This window comes from Rhipicephalus microplus, chromosome 3 (assembly GCF_043290135.1).
Source record: "Rhipicephalus microplus isolate Deutch F79 chromosome 3, USDA_Rmic, whole genome shotgun sequence".
NCBI lineage: Eukaryota > Metazoa > Arthropoda > Arachnida > Ixodida > Ixodidae > Rhipicephalus > Rhipicephalus microplus.
In genome coordinates this window covers 65,595,444-65,619,690 of record NC_134702.1, presented here as the reverse complement: position 1 = coordinate 65,619,690, position 24,247 = coordinate 65,595,444, and the positions used below count along the sequence as shown (strand labels likewise).

Below are 24,247 nucleotides of genomic sequence, written 5' to 3'. Positions count from 1 at the left end.
GTGACGTCAGACAAAAGTTGGGCCTTATCAGTGGTGATAACGGCCTCAACATTTAGGGCTGGTTTTTCACATGCATCGCATGAAATCCAACTTAACAGGGGAAGCTCCAGCTCGCGGTGCTCTAAGATAAACGTACAATATAATCTTCCTTGAATGGTGTGATGCCAGACAAAAGTTGGGCCTTATCCGTGGTGATAAGGGCCTGAACTTTTTCGGCTGCTTTTTGACATCCATTGGAGGAACACCAACGCATCAGGGGAAGCTTCAGTTTGGGAGACTAATATAAACATGCAATATATCCTTCGTTGCGTGGTGTGACGTCAGACAAAAGTTGAGCCTTATCAGTGGTGATAAGGACCTGAACTTTTTCGGCTGCTTTTTGACATCCATTGCAAGAAAACCAACGCATCAGGAAAAGCTTCAACTTGGAAGACTCAAATCCAAGCGTACAATACATCCTTCTTTGCGCTGTGTGACGTCGGACAAAAGTTGATCCTTATCAGGAGTGATAAGTGCTGCAACTTTTTCGGCTGCTTGTTGACATGCATTGGAGGAACACCAACGCATCAGGGGAAGCTTAAGCTCGCGGGAATAAAAATGATCGTATCGTATAACCTGCCTTGCACGGTGTGACGTCAGACAAAAGTTGGGCCTTATCAGTGGTGATAAGGGCCTAAACCTTTTCGGCTACTTTTGACATATCTTGCAGGATAGCAGGCACTTCAGGGGAAGCTTCAGCTTGGAAGACTCTAATATTAGCGCACAATACATCCTTCTTTGCGCCGTTTGACGTCATACAAAAGTTGAGCCTTATCAGGGGTGATAAGGACCTCAACTTTTTCGGCTGTTTTTCGACATGCATTGCGGGAAAGCCAACGCATCAAGGGAAGCTTCAGCTCGGGAGACTCTAATATAAACGTTCAATATATCCTTCGTTGCGTGGTGTGACGTCAGACAAAGGTTGAGCCTTTGATAAGGGCATCAACTTTTTCGACTGCTTTTCTTACATGCTTTGCGGGAAAGCGAGTGCATCAGGGTAAGCTTCAGCTCGGGAGAAAGAAAAGAAGGAAGGACGAAGTGGAAGGGCAGGGAGGTTAGGCAGTGCATAAAGCGGCTGGCTACCCTGTGCTGAGGAAGAGGGCAAGGGAAGCAGGTTCACGAAATCAGAAACAATTAGAAAGAAGGAAAGGATTTAGTTTTCTTCATCAAAGTGCCTTTGCCGTCTAAGAGCGCTAATTATCGCACAAATTCATTACCTCGAGGACGTTCAAGTGAGGTTTTTCGCGCCATTACGTAGTTGGCCGTCTACAGCATGAGCAGCTAGCACATCTAGGAGATCATATAGAAATGAAAATATGTGTAATAAATCAATTACTATGGGGTTTAGGAATGTAATTGAACACGTGTAAGGAAATAGTAAAAGAAAGATACTTTAGTGGGGTCTGGTTTCGCATCTGGGATGTAACTGTTCAAATGCGAGTGTCTTCACGACTCAGCTAATAAGCGTCAACGTTGGCCGAGTGCCAATGTATTTTATTGATATGAATACTCTGCACCAGCGATTAAAAACAAAACAAAACAAAAGGGAACGCTTTCTGTCGAGACATTGGTTAAGTCTTTCGTAATGTGGGGATAAAAAGCCCCTTCCAGGAACATTAGCATTCGAAGACGCCAGCGAAATGCCGGCTTTGCGAAAATTTATTTTATTGCGATAGCAATTATATGGACACTCTCGGCTGGATTCTACCGCTGGCGTCAGCGTCATGTATACGTATCTATCTATCTATCTATCTATCTATCTATCTATCTATCTATCTATCTATCTATCTATCTATCTATCTATCTATCTGTCTGTCTGTCTGTCTGTCTGTCTATCTGTCTCTATCTATCTATCTCTCTGTCTATCTGTCTCTATCTATCTATCTATCTATCTATCTATCTATCTATGTGAACATGCAAGAAAGAAAAAAATATTCCAGAAAAGGGCTTCGGTGCGTGGAATCAAATGTCTGACCTCTGAATTGTGAGTGCGAGGCGTCAGCCACTGAGCCACGAAGGAACACCTCCTCCGGCGTCGATACGGCAAGACATTTATATGTACGACTTACCGCTGTCGATGGCCACCCGTGAAGAACTATTGTGTTTTCAGCATTACCAGCGAGACACCGCAATGAGAGCGCGTCGTCTAGAGATACTGTGTGTGCTACCTTCATATACAGTGACTCTAGGCACCGTGCATGAGCAATGCCTTCTTTATTTGAATGTCAGTGCAAACGCAGGCTTCTGAACGGGAGCCGTCGGTCTTCCTGCAATCATCATTGGGTGCTTGCGAAAACATCTCGCCTCTCAGTGCTGCTGAGTTCAGAGAGAGAGAGTGAGAATTTATTAGAAGGCAGAGAGGTCAGCCTGAGCTAGTTCGCTCTAGCCTGCTACTCTACACAGGGGATAAGGGAAAGGGGAAGGAAAGAGGGATGAAGGGTGATGATGGGGACAAGAAGAGGTGGTGCGTATGTACAGTAGCCACTTAGCATAGTACCCTACAGTCTAGTTTCTAGTCCAGTGGTTTTTATAAAGTCTAGAACAGTCTTTGTAGCAGTTTTTGACACTGTTTGGTCGTTCATTGCTGACAATATGTGGCTTTCACTTAATGGTGTTCGTCCAATGCTTGCCAACGTTGCAGTTAGCATTTTTCTTTGCGCCACGTATAATGCACAGTCACAAAATATGTGAGCTATCGTTTCGCGCACTTGGCAGCGTTCACAATTTGGGCTGTCCGCACGGCCAATTAGGTGAGTGTAGTGACGAGTGAAGGCGACGCCCAGGCGAATTCGGTGCAGTATATTAGCATGTCTTCGGCTGATTTTATCTGGAAGACGAAAAGTCATACCGGGGTCTGTTTCCCGCAGGCGCTTGTTCCGGTGATCTGGTAGCGACCAGTAAGTGGCAGCGCATTCGCGCATGAGTGATCTCAACAATGTGTTGACGTCACCTCGCGAGTAGGGTACTTTGACGTACATAGGAGCGTTGTATATTGCCGCTCTTGCTTCGCTATCGGCTGTTTCGTTGCCAACCAGGCCGCAGTGTCCAGGAATCCATTGGAGTGTAATCAAGTGACCACTCCTGTGTGTTAGGTCAAATGCTTGGACGATTCCTAACGTTAACTCGTAAAATTCGCCTCTTCTTGAGTGCTGAGTTCAGCGTTGCGCATGTAATTAGTCCAACTCGATGAATTACCATTTCAGCATAACGTCGACTATAGAGCCCTTTATGCTTGAGTGACCACACGTGCCGAAAAAAAAAAAGTGGACACGTTATTGTTGTTACAACGAAATACACACTTTTATTTGGTAAAATGCGGACAAGTACGACTATGTACATGAGACACAGTGTATAGAACAGCAGTAATATTACTACGAGCATCCGCCCGAAGTCAAATGTGAGCCATCATGTTTTAAGACTTTTAAACGACACAATAACTGTTCTTAGTTGTGTTCAGTATTTGGCACCTAATCTTAATACAGCCTGACAACACACAAAGTACACAGTGTTACACAATATTCTTTGTTTCTAACAAAGACAGGTTGCTTATGGCTTGTTACGAGAACTCAAACAACTTCGCGAAATTTACGTTTAAGAGCGTGCTCCCACACAATACATGTTTTCTTGTGGTAATATCTGACAGGGAGGAGGTTATTGATCGATAGAAATCTCGTAGCCGATGCAAGAGCACAGAAACGACACCAGGCAAATAACAGTTTCATAAAGTAGGAGTCAAAGCGTGTCCTTGCTCGGACATTCTACATCTCTTTCGTAGGAAGTTGGCGTACTTTCAAGAACTACGTCGACACACGCACACAATAATGAGTAGTATACAAAACCGTTTAGCATTCCTATACTAACAAGTTGTCCTGGGTGCTAAGCCTTCATAAGCCTAGAGCAGCAATTTAGTGGCCTAGTTGTGCATAATTTAAGTCGGCGCTGAGCCCTCATCTGGACGACTCTGCGCAGCGTGAGTATACCATTTACTGTAACGAGAGCACATGTAATAGAGACATTCATTTTCAATAAAAACCTATCACAATATTTATAGTTGAAGCATGTACGTGAACCATAGTTCTAAGCTACGTGTGTAGCTTGCATAACGCTTGTTGTTATGCAACAAACCATGTGCAGAGCTATAGAAGGGGCGAAGAGAAAGTGTGCGTGAACGTGTTCTTTTCCTTTGCATCACTTGAAAAGTATTTACGAATATATCGACTACACCACGTTCTATTAGTGCTTTTCTCGAGATTACTTACAGTAATGTGCAATTGTTGCTCATTTCTTGGTTGCCAAGGCGAGCTTAAAACATAGTTAACCAAAGGAACATTTAAAAATAAGTCCCATCGTGCATAGCTTGTCTTCATGAAAGCATCCAGTGAAGATTGAAAGTGGAATGACATTTGCGTTGAGAAATCATTCAGATGTTCGTATAGTTCGTGCAGTATGCAATCATATAACACCGCGGGTAAGTTCTAGATGCAAAAACGAGTGGATGCTCACGTTTTAGTGTGACTCGATACAGTCTTCGACCGAAAGCGACGCAAAGGTAATGCTTGAATGTGACTTGCGGCTGGCCAAATGAGGTGTCATGATCGCGCTGTTTTCACACACACAACATAATGCTAACTTATGATCCTATTTCATATAAACTCACTTTGCGCAAATTATTATGAGCACCAGCACATTAACAAAAGATAGCCTAGTTTACATTCATTGCGAACTGCCGATAACCTGCTTAGTGGGGTTTCCGTTTTCTCCTATTTCTATAGGTCAGCTATCCCTACCAAAGGGAAACACTTTATTTGCACACGCTAGCATCGTAATAGCATAGTAAGGTCAGCCGAGACGGCAGTCGTTTAATTTCTTGCTGTTGACCAAGTTTCGATATCAGGCTGTGCTTTACACAGTATCTCGGTCTACGCCTGAAGTATACCAGATTATTTTCATCTATACATCAGTCAACAGGTTCAACAACAACAAAATTGATTGATTGATATGTGAGATTTACCATCCTAAACCCACCATATCCCTATAAGAGATGCCGTAGTGGAGGGCTTCGGAAATTTTGACCACCTGGGGTACAACAACAAAAGGAAAGCGACTTCTACAGCGACTTGTGTCACGCGTGCTATGTACAAAACCCAAACAGCACCGGTTCATAGCAAAGCAAACAGCACCAGACATTTAGAGTTTCACCAACGGCCACATATGCTTTGGTATTGCCCTTTATATTTATATTTTCTCTCATTATAAACTTCTCTCTCTCTCTCTTTCTATTCAAGCTCTAGGTCATTATGTACTCTGGCGTATTGTAGGACAAGCATAGAGAGTGATGGGTATAATTTTTTTGCTTGCTAAGACCCATTTCTGCCATTCACTTACAAAAAACTAATTATTTTTGCAGTGCTTGGATATAACCATTCAAAAACGCCATATGTGGTGCATTTTGTGGGTAATTTCAATATCCCGCCCATGGCCGGAGCAAAGGATCATAGAAACATGATTGTTCGCACATCTTTTCCCACGTGTGTGTGTTTTACCTATAGTCTCACTTCAGGCTTTCTAGATGATTGGCTTGTCACTTCTAATTTTTCAGACAGCTTGTTTGTCACTACCTGTTAACGTGCAAGTTCAATGGAGCGGGTGTTTTGTGACATGATAGAATGTTGCCCAAACCGAGTCACTTCAGGTTGGTTACACTTTAAATAAATATTATAAAAAAACATCTGCAGTCGGCTTTTTCTTCTTTTCGACAAAGAAATAAGTTGTTCGTTCAAACTTGCGGAATATTCATGACCAAGTTGCATGTATGCAGACGAAACCTATTGTACACAAAGCGTGTGAGAACTTAGATGTAACAAAACTTTCAGAAAAGCACCGATGTGAACGAAAATTGAATAAAACTATGTTCATGACTATATAATGGGCTTTATTATAGGCTCCTGTGTCCTACGTTATTGTCTTGTGACGAACGGAAGATATAAAAAAAATTATCAGCACAGATAGAACGTATTCTATGAAAATGTAATCTGTAGGCGTGATAGGCTAAAAATTCTGAAATTAGATAAAGGCCACACAAGCCATTTGGACCTTCTCAATGAGTGAACAACGATGGGCTCTCAGACATACATTGTCGGTAATTTACACCTGCAGCACGATCTTTGTTTTCCTGTACGCATTCTCTGGCATGTTGTCATAGGAACGAAATTATGACAACAACTACAGTGACGGCCATTTGTGATCGTCGAAAGCAGTGACCTCGAAAGCAGTAAGGGGTACCAATCCTCCCTCAAGATTCACACTTCGGCCAGTAATTGTGCGTGAGGTGTCGTAGCGTTCGGTCAGTGTATTATTGCTTCTGTACCACGAAAACAGGACAGGTGCTCTCCTTCTTCCTAGCTACCCTCCCCATGTCACATCTGCAGTTTGTAAGTGTTCAAGCACTTCCAACCATTGATCTTACGACGTGTAGTCTTACGCTGTTTGCTTCGCTGTTTGCTTCGCTTCTACCGATTTTGTCAGTTCAAGCAAGCACTGCTCAAAGTGCAGGCACTTTCACGGCCAGGACGCCAAAGAAGAGAAGGATCAACGTGGGGACCAATGACGATGCCGCAGCCGTCGAGTCGTCCGGAGGATCTTGCAGCCGGACGGCGTACACGACTGCACCGGGAGATGGCTGTAGCTTGAGCGGCGCCGGCTCGCCGTACGTCCACTGTTTGACCATGGCTGGAGCTGTCGGCTTCTTCGAGGGAGACGACGACGGGCCGTGGTATTTGCACGTCGTTGGCCAGGCCCGGCTTGTCACCTCCTGGCCACTCCTGTCGAAAAGTAGGGGATGTGGGAGCGTTAACGTGTCTGCCCCATGAGGACTAACCTCGTGGCACTAAAACGACATGTATAGCCAACATCCAGCTTTACGTCAAGCCTTACAGATAGCAATGAACAATACTCGCGCTTGATCACCTAAGTCATCCATGTTTTCCGAGATAAGCAATAGATGTCAGGCGCCCGTAAGTTTCACTATAGTGTAGACTTTTAGTAAAATTGGCAGAATACCACACGATTATTATTTTCGAAAGACTACGATACAGGAATAGTACAGATGCGAACAGCAAGTTCAGTAGTGCTGCTGGTACCACCATGTGAGGTGGACCACAGCGTGCGTATACAAATATTTATTTTCCATAAAAAATCTCAAGTTTATCATCATCATCACCACCACCACCACCACCACCACCACCACCACCACCACCACCACCATCATCATCATCCTGACTATGCCCCCTCTACTTCAAAGGCATCTCCCATGTTTCGCCAGTCAACACGGTCCTGTGCTTGCTGTTGCCACTTTATACCCGCAAACTTCCTAGTCTCATCTCCCCACCTAGTTTTTTGTCTCCCCTTCACTTGCTTGCCTTCTCTTGGAATCCAGTCTGCAATCCTTAATGACCAGTGGTTATTTTGCCTTCGCGCTACGTGCGGTGCCCATGACCATTTCTTTTCCTTGATTTCGACTACGATGTCCTTAACACCCACTTGTTTCTTTATATACTCTGCTCTCTTCTTGTCCCTTAGGGTTACACCTATATATTTCCTTTCCATTGCTCGCTGCGTTGTCCTCAACTCGAGTTGAACCCTCTTGGTAATCCTCCAGGTTTCTGCTTCGTAGCTAAGTACCGGCAAGATACAGCTGTTATATACCTTCCTCTTGAGGGATAGTGGCAATCTACCTGTCATAATTTGAGAGTGCTTGCCAAATGTGTTCCACCCAATTCTTATTCTTCTAGTTACTTCAGTCTCGTGGTTAGGCTCCGCGGTTATTACCTGCCCTAAGTAGACATAGTCTTTTACAACTTGAAGTGCACTATTACCTATATCGAAGCTCTGCTCTTTTCCGAGGTTGTTCTACATTACTTTCGTTTTCTGCAGATTAATTTTAAAACCTACCTTTCTGTTCTCCTTGTCTAATTCAGTAATCATGAATTGCAATTCGTCCCTTGTGTTACTCAGCAATGTAATGTCTTCGGCGAAGCACAAGTTACTAAGGTACTCTCCATTAACTATCCCTAACTCTTCCCATTCTAGGCTTCTGAAAACCCCCTGTAAGCACGTGGTAAATAGTATAGGGGAGATCGTGTCCCCTTGCCTTACACCTTTTTTTATTGGTATTCTGCCGCTTTCTTTATGGAGCACTATGGTGGGAGTTGATCCGCTGTAGATTTCTTCCAGGATGTTTAAATATGCTTCGTCGACGCCCCGATTCGGCAGTCTCTTGACTGCTGATATCTCTACTGAATAAAATTACTTGTCGTTATCTATGAAGGCTATGTATAGTGGTTGGGTGTATTTTGAGCCATTCTGTATCACCCGATTGATAGTATAAATTTGGTCGATTGTTGGGTATACGAAATCCTGCTTGATACTTATTATCAACGGTGTAGAAGCATCGGCAGAAACGTCATGATTATTGCGCAAAAGATTTTTTTTCTCCTTTAAAATTTAGTTCGACGAGGTTCGAAGGGCCTGTAATGTTATATACAGTAACATTTGTGACGCACTGTGGCTGAACAAGATGACAATTGAGGTCCCCCGGACAACACCGCTGCTTTCGTCCACTAAAGAATGAGCAAGTGATGCTACATCGTATAGGCTGCAGTGCGTCTGAACATTGCAGCCGTTCCCGCCCCGCCCTCTGATATGCGTGTGAGCATCGCCTTTTCGAGACCACTACGCCGAAGAGACAAATAGTCATTTTCCCTCCGATCATCTCACCTGTTAAGGACTAGCTGGAAACAGGAGCCCTCGAGGGCGAGCTTTTCGCCGCCTATGCTCACAGCCAGGGAACGAGGTTTGGTCAGATCTAACTTGGCCTCAAAGTTAGACCACGAATCCGGAAGCATCATCGAGACGCCATTGTCGCCAAGCACGACAGCATTGCGACCCGGCAGTGATGCCTTTCGACAGCTCCCCGTGTTGTTCGCCTCCACGCTCCAGCCTATGGCAGCGCTCTCGTGCATGGCGATTTCCGAGTCCATTTCAGGAACAGCCTCTTCCATGATGTTCTCCAGCCGGTGATCCTGGGGCAGGTCGTGGACGACGTGCGCCGACAGTCTTGCCATGCGGAGGGCGTGGGTCATGTTGGGGTGCGGCGCTTCGCCGTCCGCGTACCAAACGACAAGCGTCGCGTTGGGCATCACGTCGAACAGCCACGAGAGCTGCGCCAACGATGCCTCCACCATGGATGCCCGCACCTTGAAGGCCACGCGCGACAGGAAGGGGTAGCCGCAGCTCGCCAGCCGGGCCATGGATTCCACCTGCATTGTGACGGGTCGCAAAATTCACAAAGGAAATCGAGAGCGTGTCACAATAAGACAGGCATCAGATGCTAACGCCCGTATATTTATTGCAGCCTGTTCGAAACGCGTTTGTGCTGTACTGAACGCGGTGACAAGTCAAGTTCAAGTCAAGGAGCGTTTCTGAATACAGAAGTCAAGGTATCCTGGGGAACCAGCTTACATATCCACTCGCTAGAATAACAACCAAATGCATTTTGCTGTCTTTTTCCACGAAACAATATTAAAACGGAACGTGTGGCTCATCTGATTATAGATATTATTGAAGGCAAGTTGTTACCTTTTCTTTTTGTTCAGTGATGTTATTGATGAATTCTTCAAATACCATTGATATGCTTGTTATGTGTATAATTAGTACACTTATGCGCAATCACCTTCTTTATTCACTCGCCCTTATCCTGCATGTTTTACTTCCCTCCTCCCCTCCACCGCCCGCCTTTACTTTTTCCAGTTAATGACATCATGGCTATGTAGGTACGGTGTACAGAAGTAAAAATAAACTGCTTGTTCCTGATAGTACGAAGAAGAATAGTGGCAATTCAGCTGCTTGATTTTAAGGAGATACTGAAATAATACGTTCGAAATGCAAGTAGCGGCGTAATAGCTCTGGAAACATGGTATCATTCTGGTATAGAGTGCACAATTCTTTCACAACGCCTTCCAGAGATGGCTGTATCTTTTGAAGTTTATACGAGCGCGGGCCGACGCCCCGCCTATACTCAAGGCAGCAGGCACAGACGGTGGAGCACCATCGTGTGCCGTCATTTTATGTATAGGTGCATGCATGCGTGATCAGCAGCAACGAGTTTCCAACAAAGAGTTCCAAGGGCAAGACACCCATGGTTGTGACGGTTGCGCAGCACGGTTGTGATGTCTTAGTATGCTTTTGCGTTTACGCGTGGTGCTGCAGTTGTTTCACAAATCACATTGCAATGGCACACAGCTCGAGTGGACTGAAGGTGTACACCACAGAAAAAAAAATAGAATTGGCAGCTTAACGCAACTGAACATTGGGCGTTTGCACGGCACGGGCAACGGCTGACGATATCGATGGAGATGACTCGCACACGGTAATATCTTATCCTGAAAGTTTTGGGTTTGTTTCAAAGGAAGAGACAGCCACTCAAAACGCGAATTGAAATAACCCCACTAGTGGAAAGACTGTTTCTTGTATTTTTTAATACGAACACTGTTTTTTCTCGTTACGACTCAGATTTGTACAAATTTATTTCTTCACGCAAAATTTCTTTTGTCGCCTGACGCAGCCAAAAAGTGAAGATGCACTTGATATCGATCACGTGACATTTACTCGTGTACGCTGTCAATTGTCCCTACAGTAACGTTGAAAGGCGTTACACCTTTTTTTATTATAGCCTTTTCTAACTTCAACGTTCAGATAAGTCTTTGCAGAACAGTGGCGCCGCCTTCGCTTGGCGTGTTATTCCATGTTCGCGATCGGTAGCATGAACTATAGGGTATACTTAGCGGTATTTGCCATTGAGTTGGAGAAGTACGAGGACCGCTTCGAAGCCTCCACGATTAGCTCTATGGAGCACCACGTTGCCTGAGCTGATCTACGTCTAACGGGAAAAGATGGGTTCGTTTTAGACACTACATAGACAACCTTTCCAACAGTGATTCCTCGAATGTGTTGTGCAGGCAATCATGTTGCGTTCGCAAGCGTTTTTTTCTGTTGTTTCTAGCAGAAATGACTCTGACGATGTGGACTAATATAGTTCGAGCGACGAAAACCCATTGGACGAGCCCGGATCATAGTGAGATTTCAATCAGTATATATATATATATATATATATATATATATATATATATATATATATATATATATATATATATATATATATATATATATATATATATATATATATATATGTGTGTGTGTGTGTGTGTGTGTGTGTGTGTGTGTGTGCAGATCATTTTTTAGGCAGAGTGAAAGGTCGCGAGACTTTTTGCGCGGGTATATTTTATATTTGTATAGTGTTTCAGCAGTATATGGATGATCCAGCTTCAGCTAGCAGAGCATGATATTGAGGTGAAGAAGGGTACCCGGCCATTATTTCAGTGTAACTGTGCGCAGTTAAGCGATATATGCCGCAGGAAAAACCAGCGTTTCCCAGCAGAAGTAGGATTTGTGTAAAAAAAAAAGTGCAAGTGATGCTGTAAATCCCATAAAAGCAGTCTTACGCCGATTACGCCGAGTGTGGTGGTTCTTGCGAAATGGTCACAGCTATATACAGAGAAGGTAAATTTCATTTGCCCAATCACCTCTTTGGGCCAACGTCGAGCTTCCAGGACTGTAGACTTCCCCAATATAAGCACATTTAGAGCAAGTCCTATAGAGACAGGGGTGCAACCAGGGGGTGGCACATTGGGCACGTCCCCCCCCCCCCCCCCCCACTCCCCCGAAATGTTTTCCCGCCATGGCATAGAGAGCGAGAAAAGGCCATTTTAAGGGGGTGTTTTTCCCGAAATCAGGGTAATGCCCCCCCCCCCCCTCACCCCTTCAACCTAAAAAAATTTCTGGACACGCTTTTGCCTAGAGACCGACGAAGTGGAGAAATGACAAACGCCAAGGGGGCAGGAAACTTCACTACCAAACAAATGCCACTTGCAAGGCTGTTTTGCTCCGTGGCATACAAGCGTTAGAAAAAAGAAAACATGTTAGAGCTTTCAGGCATGGTTGCACCTGTTCAGGTGGTGTCATGCATCGAAATGTGAAGACTTCTCTTGTAGCTTATACGCTTGGAACATTGTTATTTGTAGGCACTGAAGCAACACATAAGTATGGCTTTGTGGCAGGCTCAGCACTACCTTTTAGTATATCTGAATTGTTCTCTCTGCTGTTATTTAGCATAATTGGATAAAATTTAGATCGCTAAATATAACAACTTTATTCCTCTGTTTAATTCCAACCATTTCATTACTGTGCTTGGAAAATTTGTTGAATGTAAAGTATATAATAGCGTGACTTGATCAAACAATACAGTTTTCACTCGACTTGACAAAAAAAAGGTGGGGGGGGGGGGGGGCAACTCACGCTTTTTTTATCTACATCACTGAAGTTTTCCTCTAATACAGGAAACTGCTGAGCGAAGAATTTGTTATTTCATATTATTTTTCTTAAAGTTTCCTGTAATGTTGGCATAACAATATGAGAGGCCTTCTAGGCCTTATTGAGCATTGTTTTATTTCAGAAATATTCTTTAATACTATACTTTTATAATAATTTGTTAAAATAATACCATAATACCATTGAAAAGTGCTAAACTTAGCATTACAGTGATGATATGATATTGCACTCTATCTGTAATATTAATAACAGCCATAAAAGTATTTCTAAAATCTACAATATACTGACTATTTTGAGACGGTAACGAAAGAGTTGAAAATGCAAGAAAAAAAGAAGAATCCTGTCCTGTGTGAGCGAAGGTTTTTCAGCGTACATAGCAGAGCGTACATACCTGTCCCCAGGAGTACGCGCCCTTGGGCTTGGTGTTCCAACCCAAAGAGATGATGGCGAACGGATGGAACGGCAAGCTCTGGCGCATGAACAAGTTGGCTTCCACGGGTGGCTTGCCAGCTGAACCGGAAAGGACGTCTGCGTGAATCCACAGGTCGACCAGGTTCTGCAAAACACGATGAATCACGTGCACCGTGCTGTTGTGATCCACCGCAGCGTCACCGTTCCAAAATAAAGCAACAAGAAAAAAACGGTAGGCTGTGAAGGGAAGCATCATAGGGATTGTAAGTTCACTTGCCTACTTTGATTATATCGTTGAATTTTTGTCGCCATAACTATCTTTAACGGTATTATCGGCGTTCAAGCATTCTATAGCTCTCTTTCTTTCTGCACTCGAGAAAATGAAGACAATAACGGAACCAATGACGGAAAGCAAAATTACAACCTATACAGGTGCCTACAATGGCGCTACGTCTAAGTCTTTTCGCCGTATAAGCTTCAGTCGTGAAATTTGAAATCAGCGCTCTCATGGTTTCGTTATGCTTATTTTGTTTTGTTTCGAATATGGCACATTTCACAAGAGAAGAAAAGAAATAGTCAAAAAAGGAAAACAAAAGTTGGTGTTACATATCTGTGTGTATCAATAAGAATAACCACTGATGACTACAGCTGTAGTCTACGACTCATATTTTAGCTGAATGCAGGTTTGAGATATTTTGATGACAGCTAGAAGCCCACTCATAAGAAATAGTTGGAGGAGGCTAAATCACACAATAGTTCAATTTTTTTTTTCAATTTCTTCCTAAAGTGGAATAACCCCCGCCAGCCGGTGGCATTGATTGATTGAATGAAGTAACTTTATTGGTGGCATCGCTGTTTAAAAGTGCGATTGTTCTGTGACATAACTCAAGCTTCAGATCCAGGCAGTGACTTCAAGCACAATCTCTCGATAAATACAGCTTTATTATTATTATTATTATTATTATTATTATTATTATTATTATTATTATTATTATTATTATTATTCAGGAATGTCCAAGGACACGGATAAAAAAAAAAAGGAGAGAGCAAGCTGACAGCTGCCATCTAGAAAGCTCCCCTACTCTTTCAGTACTAGGGATGAGACGAAAAAACATGAGTATAGAGCACAGAAAAGGCACAGGAGATTTGGAAATAAAAACAAAAAAGACGATGACTTGGACGAAATACCTGCGAAGAAGCCGTATGCACGCGCTCGCCACCGCAAGCGTACTGTAAAATCTCCGTTCGGTGACTCTAATGGTGAAACTAATAGGCGGTCATGGTTTAACACTACTTACCTAAACACGCTGATAAAAAAAAAAAGGCTTTGTGCGAAGAAAAAAAAATGTGGAGGTGCGGGGTATCGATCCCCGTACCTCTCGCATGCTAAGCGAGCGCTCTACCATCTGAGCTACACCCCCGACGGGCGTATTCGACAAAATAAAGGGAGGTGTTCGACGGAGCTCTTTTTCAGCGTGCAACTACTGGCAGGTTTTTGTTCGTGGTTTCAACAGACTAGGCAGTAATTAAATTACAACATTGTAAGGAAATCATACTTTTGCCATAACTAGTAATCTAATAAAATGTTTTTGAGGCCGGTATTGCGATGGATAATTTCAAGCAAGTGATTTCGAGAAACCACGTTGTGATGCTAGAAACACATTCATTACTTTCCATATTACTTTTGACCAAAATATGACGTGTCCGCTTCACATGTGCAATATAAAACTTGGCCGGATAACGAAGGAAACGTTCATCTTAGGGCGAACCGTCAGGCGTGCCGAAGTTCAATAGAGATTGCCGAAAAAAAAGTGCTGCATGCAGGAATAACTTTTTTTTTAATTTCACAGCAATTTAAGTACTTTTCAAAAATTACTATCATATAAGCGTTGTCTGTTTTTTTCAGACAAACAGTGAGAGGCAGCCAAGATCTCAGCTAAACCCCTCTGCGGCAAAACACGATGGATGGATGGATGCTATGAGCGTCCCCTTTATAACGGGGTGGTGACAAGTATGCCACCAGGCTCGACAAAAAAAAAAAAAAAAAATTTTTTTTTTTTTATGTTGGCCTAATGCCTCTACTTCGATAAATTCTATCTTAATGGAAAAAAGGTAAATTTTCAGCCTAAGTTCTCTGCCATTTACGGCACACTGTCCATATTTTATTTTTCCAATATTTATTTTTGTCCTTTCTCTCTAATTTTCTGCCACCAATACTCTAACCGTCTCTTACTTATTTCAATCGCGGGTGTGTTCAGCTTTCCATTGTTGTCCCTAAAACCCAAGGCTTCCTGTAGGCTCGTGCCCAAACGTACACCTGGGTGGATATCTCCACATTCAATCAGAACATGCTCCGCCGTTTCCTTATCTTTCCCGCAGCATGTGCATTGTTCTTCTTCTTTACTGAATCTTGCTTTATAACTACGCGTTCTAAGGCAACCCGATCTCGCTTCAAACAGTAAAGCGCTTCCCCTTGAATTATCGTAAAATGCCTCCCTCCTTATTTCATTTTTGCCCTTTCGGTAGTTACTCAAAGCCGGTTTTTTTCTCCATAGCTGCCATCCAGTAAATCCTCTCCGCCTCCCTGACTTTTCCCTTAACGCTCTTTGTTGCCAAATGGCTTACAATACCAGCCGTATATTTACTAGTGAGTCTTCTAGTTCTTTTTCTCCACTGTGTGTCCACGCTCTTCCTATACAAATAACGGAACACCTTCTCTGCCCATCTACTCTCCTTCATATTTCTTAGCCTTTCTTCGAACCTTATTTTGCTCTGCGCTTCCCTCGCCTCAAAACCTGCCCACCCCATATCGCCCTTTACAGCCTCGTTTGTCGTCTTCCCGTGAGCACCCAACGCGAGGCGTCCCACAGTCCTTTGATTTACATCCATTCCCGATTGCACCTCTGCCCTCATGCACACCACTGAGTTCCCAAAAGTAAGCCCTGGAACCATTACACCCTTCCACAGACCTCGAAGCACCTCATACCTATTGTATCCCCACAACGCTCTGTGCTTCATTATTGCCGCATTCCTCTTTCCTTTTGCTGCCGAGGCTTTTTCCTGTACCTCCATGTATCTATCACTCTCATTTACCCATACTCCAAGGTACTTGTATTCACTTACCCTCGGTATTTCTTGGCCTTGTATGGACACCGTCTGATCACAGGGATCATTGAATACCATCAATCCACACTTCGTTACACTGAATCCTAGTCCAAGAGCTTCACCTTCCCTTCCGCATATATTCGCCAGCTGCTGTATATCATCTCGACTGTCCGCAAATAAGACGATATCGTCCGCATAAAATAAACCTGGAAGCTTCTGCTCAATCATCATGCCGCCCTGTTTGTGTGACAGATTAAAACCAATGTTGCTACCTTCTAGCGCTTTTTCCATGCTCACCATGTACAGCATGAATAACAGCGGGGACAAAGGACATCCCTGTCTCAGACCCCTGCTAACCTCAACGTTCTCTTTGCTACGCATTCCTTCCCACTCTATGCAAACTGTATTTTCTCGGTATATCTCCCTCAAAAGCTGTATACAGTCGTCGCCCATGCCCATTCCTGTCAATATATCCCACAAAATTTTCTGATTAACGTTGTCGTATGCCCCAGTGATGTCTAGAAAAGCCACGTACAAGGGCGTACAAGCCACGTACACGATGCGTGCGCTGTTAGCGCCATCTGCATTCACGTGCGTCAGTTTCGGACGTTCACTTCGAGCCTCCGGGACGACCTACTGGCGGGGTTTTCAAAAAAGAAAACAGCCGACTGTTTAGAGTTTCATACAATATACCTAAAGACGAATCTGGCGCTGCGATCTTGTGCCTTCATGAAAATTAAGGAAAGTACAGGCTTCGGATTGGATAGATTTAGCTGACGAACTGTCTACGGGCTTTTTTTAACAGTTTCAGTCTCGTTCTTCGCGCAGCCCGGGTAGTGAGGTGCAGTGAAAAAGGCTGAAGCAGTGCCTTTGTTGTTCGAATAGGTTGACGACCACTATATCTCCTAATGTGCTGTGACGTTGGCGCTTTACGTGTCGCATTTGACAGTTTAAACGAAGCGTCGTCCACTCACCGCTGCGCATAGATGTAGCGTCTCATGGCAGTGCAGGATATTGCATCGAGTTAATGTTTTTTTTTCACGAGCGCGTCTTGCCTAAACTTGTTTTAAATTGACTGCAAAACTATGGCGAAGCTAAGCAGACGCACCGTGACGCTCCGCTGGCTTGACTTCACAACAAACCAGAGATGCATTGGGGGCAGACCAGTTGGACAGACGCACCTGGCATCATGACGTAACACTGACGTCACATTTTAGTGCTTATAGCGACCGACAGTCGCGCATAGTCGCTAGCGATCCCCAAAAAACTGCGATTTCAAACGGGCGTCATTAATTACAAAAAGCATATTGTGCCGAAATATTTTGGAATTGGTATCTCCATTCCTTATTAAATCAGGGAAAATTGCAAACGGGAAGTTGCATTTTCGTTTCACGACCCCTTTAAGTATTTCTCACCTAATAGTGTACTGTCATTTCAATAAATAGTTAGCGTGTACTTTCCAGAGCAAAACAAGCATGCTTGTTTTCAAGTGTTCTGAAAACAATTCTTAAAATCTTGATGCCGAATCTGGAATGCAATGGCAGAACAATGCATACCATGATGAATAAATTTGCCCACGTTTCATTTTTGCCACTTCGTCAGCAAAACTTTTTGCAATAAAGTTTATGTACAAATAAATAAAGCAATTTTTAATTAAATGTAACTCGATGGCACTTTGTTTCACATTCAGCAAACAAGCGTCGCGAATTTCAAAAACGCAATCCATCTGAAGCAGATCCGAAGCCTGTACAGTACTTCCCATAATTCCCATGGGGGTACAAGCGCCGCTGAAGGTGCCCGCGTAGACACTAGCGCCAGATTCCCCTCTAGGTGTTATTGTATGAAACTCTATCGTGTACCGGTGGTGTTTCCGAAAAAAAAAAAACAGTCAACATACAGTCTCGGAGGCCATGTTTCGCTCAAGGTCACCTGGATAGGCGTGCGTGAAGGGGTGGCCGCCGAGCGTGTCGCTCTATGCGCCCGTGGTCAGCTTATGCAAATTCGTCAAATAATGCTCCCACGTCCCACGTCCTTTGCTTGTCGCATAGGCAAATCAAGCGGTTGCATAAAGGCTTGCAGTTGTATGAGCTATTGATTTTCCTTCATGACATGCGCGGAGCTATTTAAAGGAGTACTAACAAAAAGTTTTGAAGGCGGTATAATCGGCGGAGCAAGTTTTCGTGGACACGCAGGTATCACCTACGAAATATCACCGGGTAATGTAGCCTGAGACATAGTATTGATACGACATCTTTAAGGGGACGTAACCTGTAACATATAGTTTATGTGGGCACGCGTGCATCATCTAAGAGATAAAAAAGGATAATAGTCGCGCCACTGCACGCGAAACTCGCCTTTGGTTTTCGTGTAAAGGAGCAACCACCACCTGCTTCACGAGCTTGCGCTTGCATCGCGAGTGCTTTCTCCTATAGCGTGGCTTTGAAGCATGCGCACGCGCATATGCCCAGAGGCATAGCGGACACATAGCTGGATGGTTCGCGCTATACCATCGCGAAGGCTGTTCGAGTTACATTTGCCGATGATAGCACATATTGAAAACAACAACAACAACAACAAAAAGGCGCGAGATGCGCATGACACCATCCATTAACAATCGCCTAAACGCCCATGTGCCGTAGAACCATAGAGATAAAAATTTGGGGACCCGTAAGGTTCACCTTTAACCACCGTATTCACAAACGCTCCTCGACTCGACTTTCATCCTTCACTTGACAGAATTGAGCACTGCGCCGCCACTTGGCTGAAAATGGCGCTGCGCTACTCAAGAATCGCAGCGGATTATCGTTGATATGCAGTGACTTGTCGTGACCCGAGACAGCGCTCCCATTGGCCTTCTGGAGTGAAGGTGGAGCGTTCTAGAATACGGGGGTAAGAGTCGAACGCGATAACAGCATGCGGTCCCTTTTGCGCACTTGAACCATTTACTGCATACTTTCTATTGTATGATTTATGATGATTTATTCAAGAAGTTTATATTGTGGATGACTACGATGTAATCGATAAAGTTGGAATTGGCTTGTGTCAGCGAAACCATCGAATTGGGCTGCGTCCTGCGTAATGGATAGCGTGTTTAAACCACGACCACGTGAAAACGATTATCGGCGCGAAATATTTTCGAACATTGTGTTCGTCAAATAAGTGGATAGCAATATGGTGCGTCGTCCGTTACGGCACTTTCGGTTCGAGGCCTATCTCTTCTCGACTTCAAGGTGCCCATTGCGAAGTGTAATCGGGTAGGAAACATGTGAAATTCTGTGACGCGTTTGTTGCCGCTTGTTCAGTGATCGTGTTCTTTTGTTAAATATTGTTTGGGAATGAATAGACGATATTTAGCACACTTCAGAGAACGAAGTGAGAAATAAAAATGGGCAAACACTGAGAACGGTAAGAGGCGGGTTCGGAACGCAGCATGTGATTATGGTTTGACAGAGGCATGCAGTAGCACTTTCTAGAACCACCGTTGGATTTAGTAATTTCGAGCCTGAATGGTGAACACTTCACAATTACTCGCACTTATTGGTACATGCTGCTGAATGTCGACTTACGTTCGATGACAAAAGAAGTATACTCTGTCAAATTCATGGAAACCACTGAGAGCGTCATACGCCCACGGGAGAAAACGGCTGTTCTATTCATGGTATCGTGGGACGTGAAGCAATTGAAGTAGCCTTTGAAACATCAAGTAGCATGGTATGGCGTACTTATTGTGTCAGACTTGCAAACCTAAAGTGCCGATAGGGCGTGTTATGTACGTTGTGTGCGACGAATTTCGCATACGTTGAAACACTATGTTCGAGAGCGTCAGAGAACGAGATCTCACGTTAAAAAGCTGGAAATGCGTAAAAAAGCCAGAAAACTACGAGCGCGTTTCATATTCATAGTAAAAACGGTTTACTATCGCCATTTATTCATATCGAGCCCGGAATGCCGTGTTTGTAACAGAAAAGCAGAGAGAGAGAGAGAGAGAGAGAGAGAGAGAGAGAGAGAAGAAATGTAGGAAAGGTAGGGAGGTTAACTAGACTATGCGTCCAGTTTGCTACCCTACAAATGGGGAGGGGGAGAGGGGAGTAAAAGAGAGAGAGAAGGATAGACACATGTCACATCACAAACACAATGCCGAGTTTCACAGGCGGTCCCTCCATGAAGTTGCTGTCAAGTATCTCAGGAGGGCTCGTGTGGCTTTATGTGCTGATGCGCTGCGCGACCAGGCTCCTAAGATCTTTGCTTCATTAATTGGCCGGTCATCGAGTCTATTAAAGGCACACTGGAGAGTCCGGCGATCTTCATCAAATTGGGCACAGTGGCACAAGAGATGTTCAATAGTCTCTATACAGTTGCAGCTTTCACAGAAAAGCAAATATTGTTACCGGTAAGCAGCATGAAACAAATGGTCGGATAATTCGTGATGTCTAGAAAATTATTGTATGCGACACAAGCTTGCTTGTACCACCTTTTGCAGCAAAAATCTAGCATGTGTCTGGAGGTGCATGCCGCTTGAATGAAGAAATGACCACTCGCACGATTATACCTATCTCAGAGTGACTGCATTTGTCATTCAACATAACTACATCGCTCTTCAAAATATTACGAAGGAATTTCTGAGAAAAGGGCACCGTGAGTGCTGGGTGGAACACGCAGAAAGCGACAGCGCTGAGAAGAATGCCCGTATGGCGGCACGGCATCTCAAATCGGAAGTCGATGCAGACGGGCGCCGTAGCCCACACTTCTTTGCGTGAGCTACGATATCGCTATCCACCCATTTCAGTGTGCACACGAGGTCCCGCGAGGACTACCGCGCTTCCGCAGTCTTCCTACCTCGCAGTGAAGCTTTGCCGATGTTTGGTTTGGTTTGGTTTGCTTTATTCAAGGCAAAATTGAACAAGATTGCCTTGGGGGACACGACTAAAGGCTAAGTAAATGCCTGACTTGGTCGTGCCACCCTGGCAGCAAAGCAGAAACATACCGCAAGTACAGTACGCAGAAAATTACAACATCACGTGTTATCTTACACGGGTACCATAGTCGAACATGAAGTGCCAGAAGTGTGAATAAAGGAATAGAAATATAAACAGTCCTTATTCGAGTGGTGGCAAATACAAACAAATGCATGTTTTCTATCAAATAAATTAACAAGAGACATCTTGACTAGGAAATCGAGTTGCTCTACAAGACAAATTAGAGTATAATAAAGAACAGGCAAAGGGACAATAATGAACAAGGTGCAACGAATACAAAAACATCATTAACTACAAATTTCAAAAATCAAGAAAAGCATCGGTTTCATCCACTAGAAACTCTTTCGTTATTTTTTTTTTCAATAATATAACGAAAACGTTCATCTGTCGAAATTGTATTCCCACTCCCACACCCTGGCTTGTGTAAGGCGCAGGCAGCACACTATACCTCAAGACCGTGCGTATCCTACCTAAACGGTCTTGCATGCCATAAACGTTGATCCCATTTACCCTGCATGCCATGAGACGCCCATCACATCAGGAAGAAAGGACTTGCTTGCTGAGAGTATGTCGTTGATTGCCCACTTCAGATAGTACGCTGCCTCGAAATGCGAGAAGGAACTGATTACCGCTGTGCGTTAAGCACAGCGGTAAGCCTTTCCTCTCTATTTATCTCTCTCTCAAAATGTTTTCAGCGACAACTTACCACCCAATAACATGGGTGAACTACTGCACGCAACCTGGAAAGAAACACGAGTGGTACCGCAAAGTCCCACTCTCTTATCTGGGTAGGCGTGCACACACACATTGCTCATCTCAGGGTAATATTGTAACGTAAAATAATCATGTAGGAAAACCTTTCACCTGTGCCCGTTTGATCGGCAAGAACACGAGCGGGTAAAGCATTCGCACGGACCAAAGAAATATATTGCCCCCCCCCCCCCCCCCCAAAAAAAAAAGAATGGTGAATAGCGAATGCGCAATATGAGCAGAGTAACTACAACAGCGCACACTACACCAGTGTACACCGGGATAGTGTTTACTGCACCACACATGCGCAGAATTCCGGAGGCATGCGCACGCGCTATGGGCACGCGCATACAGATTTTCACATGCGCGCGCGCATACACATTTAAACTTGCGCATGCGCAAACGCATTGGCGCATGCGCATACTAATTGGGGCATACGCACGTGCAGTCGCATTTTGGCATGCGCACGCGCATACGTATTCCTGCATGCGCATGCGCATACTAATTAGGGCATGCGCACGCGCATACTATTTAGGGAACGCGCACGCGCACGCGCATACTCAATGGGGCATGCGCATGCTATTTCGGGAATGCGCACGCGCATACGTATTTCTGCATGCGCACGCGCATACTCATTAGGACATGCGCACGCGCATGCAATTTTGGGAATGCGCACGCGCAACCGCATTTTGGCATGCGCACGTGCATACGTATTTCTGCATGCGCACGCGCATACTCATTAGGGCATGCGCACGCGCATGCTATTTTGGGAATGATCACGCGCGACCGCATTTTGGCATGCGCACGCGCACTCATTAGGGCATGCGTACGCGCAGTCGCATTTTGGCACGCGCATACTTATTTGGGCATGCGCACGCGCATACTTATTAGGGCATGCGCACGCGCATACTATTTCGTGAATGCGCACGCGCATACTATTTCGTGAATGCGCAAGCGCACACGCATTTTAGCATGCGCACGCGCATACGCATTTGAGCATGCGCACGCGCATACGTATTTCTGCATGCGCACGCGCATAATCATTAGGGCATGCTCACGCGCATGCCATTTTGTGAATGCGCATGCGCATACGCATTTCCGCATGCGCATACGTATTTCCGCATGCGCACGCGCATGCTATTTCGGGAATGCGCACGCGCATACTCATTAGGGCATGCGCATGCGCATACTGTTTTGGGAATGCGCACGCGCAGTCGCATTTTGGCATGCGGACGCGCATACGTATTTCTGCTTGCCCAAGCGCATACTCATTAGGGCATGCGCACGCGCATGCTATTTTGGGAATGCGCACGCGCAACCGCATTTTGGCATGCGCACGCACATACGTATTTCTGCATGCGCACGCGCATACTATTTTGGGAATGCGCACGCGCATACGCATTTTGGCATGATCAGCCGCGTATGCAATCGGATTAAAATACAAAGATTTCAGATTAAAATCAAAGGTTCACCAGGTTTAAAGTTGGCTAAAGCCAACTATTAAGTCGACGTTGATTGTTGAAATGGCGGTCCAGAAATTTTGTATATATAGTGTTACTTTCGTGCTAAGGAAGGGCCTATTTCGAAATAAAATCACGTTTTAGTGCTCCGCATCAAGTTAGCGCGCATCAAATTACCCGCCTCAAGAAGCGGACCGACTGGTCCGTCTCACGTCACTGTTGCCGTGCACAACGTTGCCCGGCTTTACTACGCTAGTAGCAGCAGACTGAGATAAGCGGGAGCCACAGCAGCAACAACGGCCCTTGATCGATTTCCCGCCATTGGCTTCGAGATTGCAGACGCTTCTTTTGTTTCAACTGCGCCACACTAGATGACACCACCTGTCCCATGTAACCACGCGAAAATTGAATTTGTTGAAACATTCGTGCCATTCCCCATAGTAACGTCCGGCGGTTCTGTTTTTCTATAAATCAAACAGAAACAAACAAGCAGCCTTTTATTGCGCCTCTTGATACACAGAAGGTCCTTTATTTAGTGGAGTTAGATCAATTTTTTAGTGATTAATTGTAGGCGGTTCGTCTGATGTCATGGGGATCATTATGAAGATGTCCTACTGCAGCGCTTGTGTTCTTGTGCATTTACCTTAATTTCTCCGTAAGTAGGGCACTGTTGTTGATATTATTGTCGTTTTAGATGTTGTCACACATTGAGCTTTCACTCTGACGTACATTGTTATTTGACTTTAGTGTCCCTTTAAGGATTCATTACCACAAAAATGTCTTGTGTAAGCTATGAACGTCGTCAACACGGATCGAACGGGGAGTGCTGAAAGCTAAGTTCCGCTCGCCTGCACTTGTATATTTGTCTTTTTACATCATCCCTCGGTGTAGAAAAACCAAAAAAAAACTACGTAAGTTCGCTTGCCAATCCTCCGTCAAAATATTTCCCTTTGGGGAAAAATGCAAGGAACTCCAACGCTCTTAAACGCAGGCGCATTTGAAACAGCCCCGGATGGTCCAAAATATTCAGAAGCTCTCGACTACGGTGTTCCTCGTAATCAA

General features: G+C 44.5%; 1 protein-coding gene and 1 non-coding gene across 3 annotated transcripts in view; both read right to left on the bottom strand.

Moving 5' to 3' along the window:
• Positions 1-6,136: 6,136 nt before the first annotated feature.
• LOC119174205 (uncharacterized) overlaps positions 6,137-24,247 on the bottom strand; it is a 41,957-nt gene continuing 23,846 nt past the window's right edge. The window contains exons 1-4 of one of the 2 annotated variants that reach the window (XM_075889692.1): positions 16,018-16,441; positions 12,875-13,039; positions 8,815-9,356; positions 6,137-6,860 (exon numbers count right to left, since the gene is read on the bottom strand). In XM_075889692.1, the coding sequence (XP_075745807.1) occupies positions 6,581-6,860; positions 8,815-9,356; positions 12,875-13,039; positions 16,018-16,380 (1,350 nt within the window). In that variant the 5' untranslated portion in view covers positions 16,381-16,441 and the 3' untranslated portion in view covers positions 6,137-6,580. Of the gene's footprint in view, positions 6,861-8,814; positions 9,357-12,874; positions 13,040-16,017; positions 16,442-24,247 lie in introns of those variants that run through there. The other variant, XM_075889693.1, reaches the window with a different exon arrangement.
• TRNAA-AGC (transfer RNA alanine (anticodon AGC)) lies at positions 14,243-14,315 on the bottom strand. Its single transcript has one exon. It is a non-coding gene; the product is annotated as a tRNA-Ala (tRNA).